The following is a 7879-nucleotide window of genomic DNA, read 5'->3' on the forward strand; positions in this document are numbered from 1 at the left end:
AATCAATTTTGATTTGATACAATGTACGATAATTTTTATGGCCCTATGGAGTATTTTAAACCAATAAATTGATTTTCACCAAAAATGAACTTTAGTTTTGCTTTGTAGCGACGATATGTAAAAAAAGTGTGAGTTTTATTTGCCAAAAAAGTGCAGCATAAGTAACAACTTAACTTAACCTCCAGATTGGGCCGTACCGACGGAGGGAGGTCGGGTGAAGGATTTACAAATTTACAAAATTCTGTTGGTTTCTGTCGGTAAATTGGTAAATTTGGGACTCTGTCGGTCAAAACTGAAATTTGGCTTCTAAAAAAAAAATCCCTTCGTCGGTAAAAGTTGCTTTTTTCAGTTGCACTCCTACCCACCCACCCACCCACGCCTTCGTCGTTCGGTACGGCCCTGCCTCCAGAACCTCTCAACATTATCACATAAGTACAAATATTTTTATCATTATTGGTTGTTCTTTATTTGTTACCATTGGTTGCTTTTTTCACTTAGTTGTTCATTTTATAATTAAAAGAACAATTAATTGAAAAAAGCAATCAATGATAACAACCAATAAAAATATTTTTAAGTTTCTGATTTTTTATGTAATTGCTACTCATCGATTTGCGTATTTCATTCTTTTCAATTGTGAGGGTAGAATGAGTTAGTTTTTTTTAATTAAATAAGGTTGTTTTTTTTGAGGTTTCTCAAAAAAAAGAAAAAAAAGACCTACAACTTAAAAATATTTTTTTTCCTAAAACAAAAAGTAAACGTTTTGTTAGTTAGACATTTTAAAACAAATGAAACAAATAAAAAATTAAGGTAACAAATTGTATAAATAATAGCATAATTACAAACCTAACTTTGTAGTTATGTTATTTTTGACTATTGGTTTGTTATGGTACTTCGCTTATCTATAGCAAGATAATCCGTTTATTTATTTATAACTTTTTCGTTTCCCTCTTTCCCCTGGAACAATGTATTACAAAACCTAAAGCGTGACGTACTTTGCAAACAACCTTTTAGCGTAAAAAAAATTGTATATTGTCACGAAATGATAAACACTACTTCATAAAAAATCTGAAGAAGAAAATCTTCCTCTCACGATACTTGAACTTTTCTTATATGATGGTTATAAAGCAAGTCTGTATAAAAATCTACCTAATTTTTATTTGCAAATTTTTCCCATGGCCAAATGAAACAAATTCATGGATTTATTTAATTTAAACTGTTTTATCCATAATTAAGGTTCGAACAATTTCATATAAAATAACTCTTATAAGCAAGAGAAAAAAATAGATTTGTATTCAAAGTTACCCCGCCATTTTTTATTTAAAATTATATATTATAATTACTTTATTATAAATATAAGGCCGGTTTACACTATTTTTTTTTTACTTCTGAAATATAGTTTTTTTGTTGATAACAAGTAAAAATTTATAACTTCGATTTTTTAATAAGCTCAAAAATTTATACACGCTGCCCCCTCCTTGTATTTAGCACGCAAGAGTATTGCATTTTCTAATTCTGAGGCAATAAGTAGACAAGTTATTATTGATAGCATCTTTTTTAATAATTTTTAATAAAACGTAAAACATAAGAAGAATATTGTAATTTATTAAGTTTTCCCAGGGATCTTTCGTACTCATATTTTCTTATAGATGAAAATCATTATAAATATGTAATTTAACGTAATGTAACTAACGTGTTTAGGTTAAATGTCATCACTGAAAACCCCATAAAAAAGTAAAAATCATAAACAGGCCACCCTAACATGGAATAAAATTTAAAAAAAAAGAAGCTTAAAATACACCAGCTTAATATTGAGGAACAATATACTGAACACCTATCAAAAATATATAAATGTAAGTAAGTTCAATACATCAAGACAAGATGTTAATATTTAATATAATAATATTTCAAACAATTATTTAATTTTGGGATCCTTGATGAACAATATTCAGCTTTTTTTGAAATGAGGTTCGCTTCGATTTGTTCCAAAGGTATACAAAAAATTGTAAGTAAAACATAAAATGCGCTTGCGACATTAACTTCGCTGAACGCTTGATTTTTTGAATATAACTATTAAATTGTTCACATATGGACGTGTTCACGTGAGACGAAGAAGTCAAACGACTGTATTTAAAGGCATTGGAACACTTATGTGTGTATCCATGAAAAATATCATGAAAGAATCTAGTCTTTGAAAAATACTGCGACTCTCTGTTTTTACAATACTCAGACAAATTGCAAGCAAAATCATAAAATAAATCGTCCGGAGCTTCCGGACAATGAGTATAAAGCGACGCTGCAGGATCCTTTCGACCTTCACTGCCTGGGATTACATGAAATCCATAACAATGACCATAAACTGGACAAAACCAAAAAAAAGCATAAGTTGTTCCTTTCTTTGAAACGGAAGGAAATTGTTTGTCGCAGTTCACATCTGGATGGTCATCAAAAACAAAATTTGTGCGATCTTCTTTATCTATAGTGAAATCGCGCATTCTTCTAATTTGACATCCATGTTGAGTAAAGTAATATGCGCGACCATACTTAGCTGGATTATAAGAATTTTCAATTATGCTGATATCTCCACATGGTTCATTGAAAGTATGAATGTTAATTATAGCTTTCGCAATATAATCAACCAGCATTGCTACATCAGAGCGTGGATTTCCATTTGACGAACAATTGACAGAATTAAGTATAAGGGACGACAATTCAGGGCAGTAATATTTAGATTTATGTACAAAAATTTTCACATCCTCAATAGAAATACTATTTTCTAATACCAACATCATAAAAGATGATACCTCGGAACAAAATCTATATGGAATTAGGGAATCCATTGATGCATCAGCTGCAAGTAATATAAAAAATTCTGCAAGTGCTGTTCTTTCTTGCTGAGGACAATCTATTCCAGTTATCATTCTGTTAAAAGCAGCTTTAGCATAAAGGGGTATAAAAAAATCTAAAGAGGCTTCTAAAAATAATACATCATGATTATCGCAACCATTCTTTATAGTTTCGCAAACAGTGCGGATAGATTTTCTTGCTTGTGCAAAATCTTTGGGGTCTTTTTCTTTGGTATTTGGAATGAAACAACGATCAAATCTGCGGAATGTTGTTTTTGAAACTTCTTCAATTTCTGAAGTCTCAATAGGTTTTACAAAGGTTTGCTTAAACCCAATACCAAGTTTCGTTCCATCACAAGCTAAAATGCGATTGTTGTCTCCACACATTGTGCACTGTTCTCGGAAGTCAATCCCCATGTGAGAAGTCCATCCAAAAAACCAATTAATAAAAACTGAATGTGACATAAATGGCAAAGTATTGCTGCACATACGTTTGTACCGATTACACATATTGGTAACATACCCGCTAAAAGTTTGACCACTGGTTTGAACCGAATCAACAAAGTCCCAACCAATTTCATACCCAGCGCATGTAGATGAGGATAATCGAAACACGCAATGCTCTGCACCATCCCAATACCTTATACATGACAGTCTGACACAACGTCGAAAAAAAATCTGCACTAGTATAACACCTCTGTCTGTATATAAATTGGATGTGCCATTCGGGAAAAGTTTTCCTTCTGGATAAGCATCGGTAGTCCATCCAGCCTAAAATATAACTCAATTAACCTAAAAGGTAATACAGTATCCTTTATTTAAAATGTTGCATAAATAATTTTAAAAATTGCGTGATATTACTGATATAATTAAAAGTAAAAACCTACTCCACATTCGCAAACACCATCGAAGGATAAACCGATTGATTATGTATCCATTGGATTCTTTTATTTAATTCTCCTACCAATCTTGGAGAAAATGGATCTTGATCCACTTGTTGTTTACTAGGTGCACTAAAGCCAAATTTCCATAAACCAGTCACATCATCAAATAAATCAATCCACTAGAAATACACTAATTATATTAAAAAAATAAAATAATTGAAAAATTGAAAAAGTAAAATTGAAAACTCTTATATTTCCAAACATCTTTTGGAATTTTACATGGATTTATTTATCATATATTTATTATATTATTATTATTCTCTTAATTTCATGAGATGACAGCAGACTTTGCTTACACTTTCACTTGTTAAGTATTTTAAAGCCCTTTTAGAGCCTTCATTAACCGTGCACGAAGAGTTGTGACATTGAACAACTCTCCTATTACTACCTGAAACCTTATAAATAGTAACAATAGCTACTGATTGATTTTCCACAACAGAAAATTTATTGACATTAAGTCGTGATGGTAATTCAATAACTGGAATTGAAGAAAACTTGAGCCCTTCATTCATCACAACAACATTTATATAACACGTATCAGTTGATGCTGGCTCTACAAATGGAGCCAACAGAGAAAAAAGGCTTTTTAACAAACGGACATGCAGGCAATAATTTACAACAGTAGCATCTACATGGCTGCTTGAAATTGAAAATATCTTGCATGAACAATTATAAATTGGAGACAAAGTTGAACTTGTGACACTGATATGAATGAAATCATTGCACTAAGTATAACCAATGAATTATTTTTTTTTGTGAAAATTAAAAAAAATTGGTATTTACATTTTTTAAAGGTACTTGATATAAAAATAATAAAAAATTACAATAAATTTACTTACAAGGAAATCACCAGTATCAGAATCATAGTCTTTCATTAAAACTATATGTGTGGCTTCATCTATATATCTCCATTTTAAAACACCATGATTGAACAACTGTCCACAATAATATTGAAACAAATTTAATTGAACAGACGATGTGTTCTGCAAAAAAGGCAATTTATCTGTTGAATATTGGAGTTCTTCAACTTCATTACTGCTAATAATTGGTGATGACATGTCAATAGATATTTTATTAAAAGGCCTTTTACGATGCCCATAAGTTTTACCTAAAAATTAAAGTTTCCAAACATCAGTATATATATATATATATATATATATATATATATATATATATATTATATATATATATATATATATATATATATATTTATATACATATACATATATATTTATTTATACATATATATTTATATATACATATATATTTATATATACATATATATTTATATATACATATATATTTATATATACATATATATAAATTCAAATAAATTTATAAACAAATTTAAATTAAATTATTGACATTCCATTCCTGTTCTACAAATGTTAAATTGTTGTAATATTTATTGATATTTATTTTTATAGGTTGTAGTTAAATGTTAGCATTAATTATAAAACTTACTTTGTTTCTTATCACATGGTACAACAGCATCAATTTTACCCATCGAAACCTCTGAAATTTGTAAAAAATAAAATAAAGTTAGTAAAACGAATAAGTTATAGATGGAGTCAAATTTGTTTTCTCATAATTTAAAGTTAACAAAGTTTTGTTTGATAAAACTTACTTTTTTCCTTAGCATATGGGATAGTTATATCATTTTTACCCAAAAGAACCTCTAACAATGCTAAGACTATTTTGCCAGGATCTTCACGATAACAACATGCCTAAGAAATAAAAATCTGAAAACCTAAATAAATAAATAAAAATCTCAATTATCAATTGATTATCAAAATAAAATGAAAATCTTAAAATGAAGAGAGATTTTAACATTTATAGAAAAATTCATAATCTTAGTATACTTGTATGATTCTATTTCTTGGGGAGGCAGGAACATATCTAGTACAAGTTGGTAATCTTTGCTCAAACTTTACATTAGTGGATATCTGATTGCACCAGCTCCAGAAATGATCATTCGGTATAGATGTTAAAATGTAAATTTGCTCTTCTAAAGTCAAATTGTTTGATTGCTCTAATTTATAGCTAAATACTTTACCATTGTCATCTCTGACACAACGATAATCCAACAAAAGCTTTTCCCAATAATCATTTTCACCATCAGAATAAAGAAAAAATCTAAATTAATGGTACAAAATAATAGACACTTCAACAGACTATTTATTAAAGTTAACTTAACTAATTTAATAATTTTAAAGTTATTTAAAAATAAAATTAATTTAGTAAAAATGGTGCAATGTTTTCACACAACACAAAACAATAAAAGTAAAATGAATCAAATCTATGTCACCTTTTATTATCAGATGCATTGGATGTGGACCATTTCTGGATTTTGTACATTGAATAACACAATATAAATAAACATTTGCTGCTTTTTGATTCAATGTGTGGCTTAATTTGATTGAAAAGTTTTTGAATACTACTTTTGTTATTTGAAATTTGTCTGTCATAAAACTTATTTTTTGAAAAAATTGGTGTTTTTCTTCCTAATAATAAAATTAAAAATTGTATACATAAATGTATGTCACTGTCTCTCTCTTTATATACAAAAAAAGAATACACACATAAGGTCGGCGATATTTTACCGACCTCTTTTCTATTTTTTATGGTTAAACCAATGTGAATAAATGTTTTTGCCTAATTAAAACAGTTTAAAGTCGGAATATATATAAATAGATATATAGAATACATACATACATACATATATATATATATATTTTTTTTTAAAAAAATTAAATACCATGTGGTTTTTGCTTTTGATAAAGGTTATCTTGCCTTTTTGAATGGGATTCTACATCTTGACTTGTGTAAACTTGATAGGGAAGAACTGAATTAATTTCAAATTTTACTTTTAATTTTGCATGAATGAGGTTATGATAACATCCACTTAAACTACCAAACTCAAAATATCTGGCAATATAATTGGCACCTTCAGCAGATGGTAAAGAAAATAAAACACAATACAATAAACAATCACTTGAACCAGAAGATGCTAGTGAAAGAAAGTTGTCCTCTGTCTTGAACAATGGAGATTTACCTACCAAAAATTCAGATTCCATTATTTCTGTTGTTTCAATGATAGCTTTTATACCATCTGAACACTTATTTAGATTGGAAATCATCACTTCTAAATTGGCTTCCACTAAATTGTTCAAAATATAATTAAATATGCTTTGCTAAAACTCAAAATATAACTTATTATATAGAGTATGTCGTTAGTAGCTTAGTTATTTACTGGTATAATATTTATATCAGATAATCATAGTAGACAATGTAAGTTACAAAACTGACAAGGTGTTGCTACTATTATAAACACTATTTTATTGTATATACTGTTGTAAAATATTGGACTTAAGTATAAGCCTTAATACAAAATTAAATATTATTATAATCTACAATAAAATAGTAGCACGTCATTATTGCAAGAAACTTTATAAAACTTTTTAAATTTTTTCAAATAACAAACTTTTGCTATTTGAAAATAAATCAAATATAAATACTAACTTTTAATATCTTCACTTTGAAACGCTCTTTGAGAAAGTAAATAAAGTATAATGAAGTCTAAAATCACAAGATCAACCTAATAATCACAAGATCAATGTATATATTATTTTCACCTTTAAAAACATTTAGGGCCTTAGTGAGGCTGGTTACATTTAATAGGCTATTAATTAAATATTATACTACATTATCAATGTAGTACATAAATATTATAATAAAGATCTTATCAAATATATTGTATACTGTAAAATAATTTAATTAAAATATTTTTTAAATATAATCAATCAATAAATAATATACTTTAAAATATAGATTCAAGGTTATTTACAAATAGTAAATTAACAATATTAATGAAACACCTAATGTTATATATATGTATTATATATATATATATATATATATATATATATATATATATATATATAAATATATATATACATATATATATGTATATATATATATATATATATATATATATATATACATATAAATATATATACATATATACATATATACATATATACATATATACATATATACATATATATATATATATATATATATATATATATA

The 7879-nt window shown here is 27.3% G+C and overlaps 1 protein-coding gene across 2 annotated transcripts in view; it reads right to left on the bottom strand.

Annotated features, from left to right (window-relative positions):
* Window positions 1-1823: 1823 nt before the first annotated feature.
* Window positions 1824-7879, bottom strand: part of LOC136083762 (uncharacterized) — a 7551-nt gene continuing 1495 nt past the window's right edge. The window contains exons 2-10 of one of the 2 annotated variants that reach the window (XM_065803440.1): window positions 7310-7385; window positions 6546-6947; window positions 6096-6291; window positions 5650-5923; window positions 5415-5514; window positions 5252-5302; window positions 4627-4895; window positions 3731-3906; window positions 1824-3614 (exon numbers count right to left, since the gene is read on the bottom strand). In XM_065803440.1, the coding sequence (XP_065659512.1) occupies window positions 3527-3614; window positions 3731-3906; window positions 4627-4895; window positions 5252-5302; window positions 5415-5514; window positions 5650-5923; window positions 6096-6291; window positions 6546-6947; window position 7310 (1557 nt within the window). In that variant the 5' untranslated portion in view covers window positions 7311-7385 and the 3' untranslated portion in view covers window positions 1824-3526. Of the gene's footprint in view, window positions 3615-3730; window positions 3907-4626; window positions 4896-5251; window positions 5303-5414; window positions 5515-5649; window positions 5924-6095; window positions 6292-6545; window positions 6948-7309; window positions 7448-7879 lie in introns of those variants that run through there. The other variant, XM_065803439.1, reaches the window with a different exon arrangement.

The sequence above is a fragment of the Hydra vulgaris genome, chromosome 08 (genome assembly GCF_038396675.1).
Source record: "Hydra vulgaris chromosome 08, alternate assembly HydraT2T_AEP".
NCBI lineage: Eukaryota > Metazoa > Cnidaria > Hydrozoa > Anthoathecata > Hydridae > Hydra > Hydra vulgaris.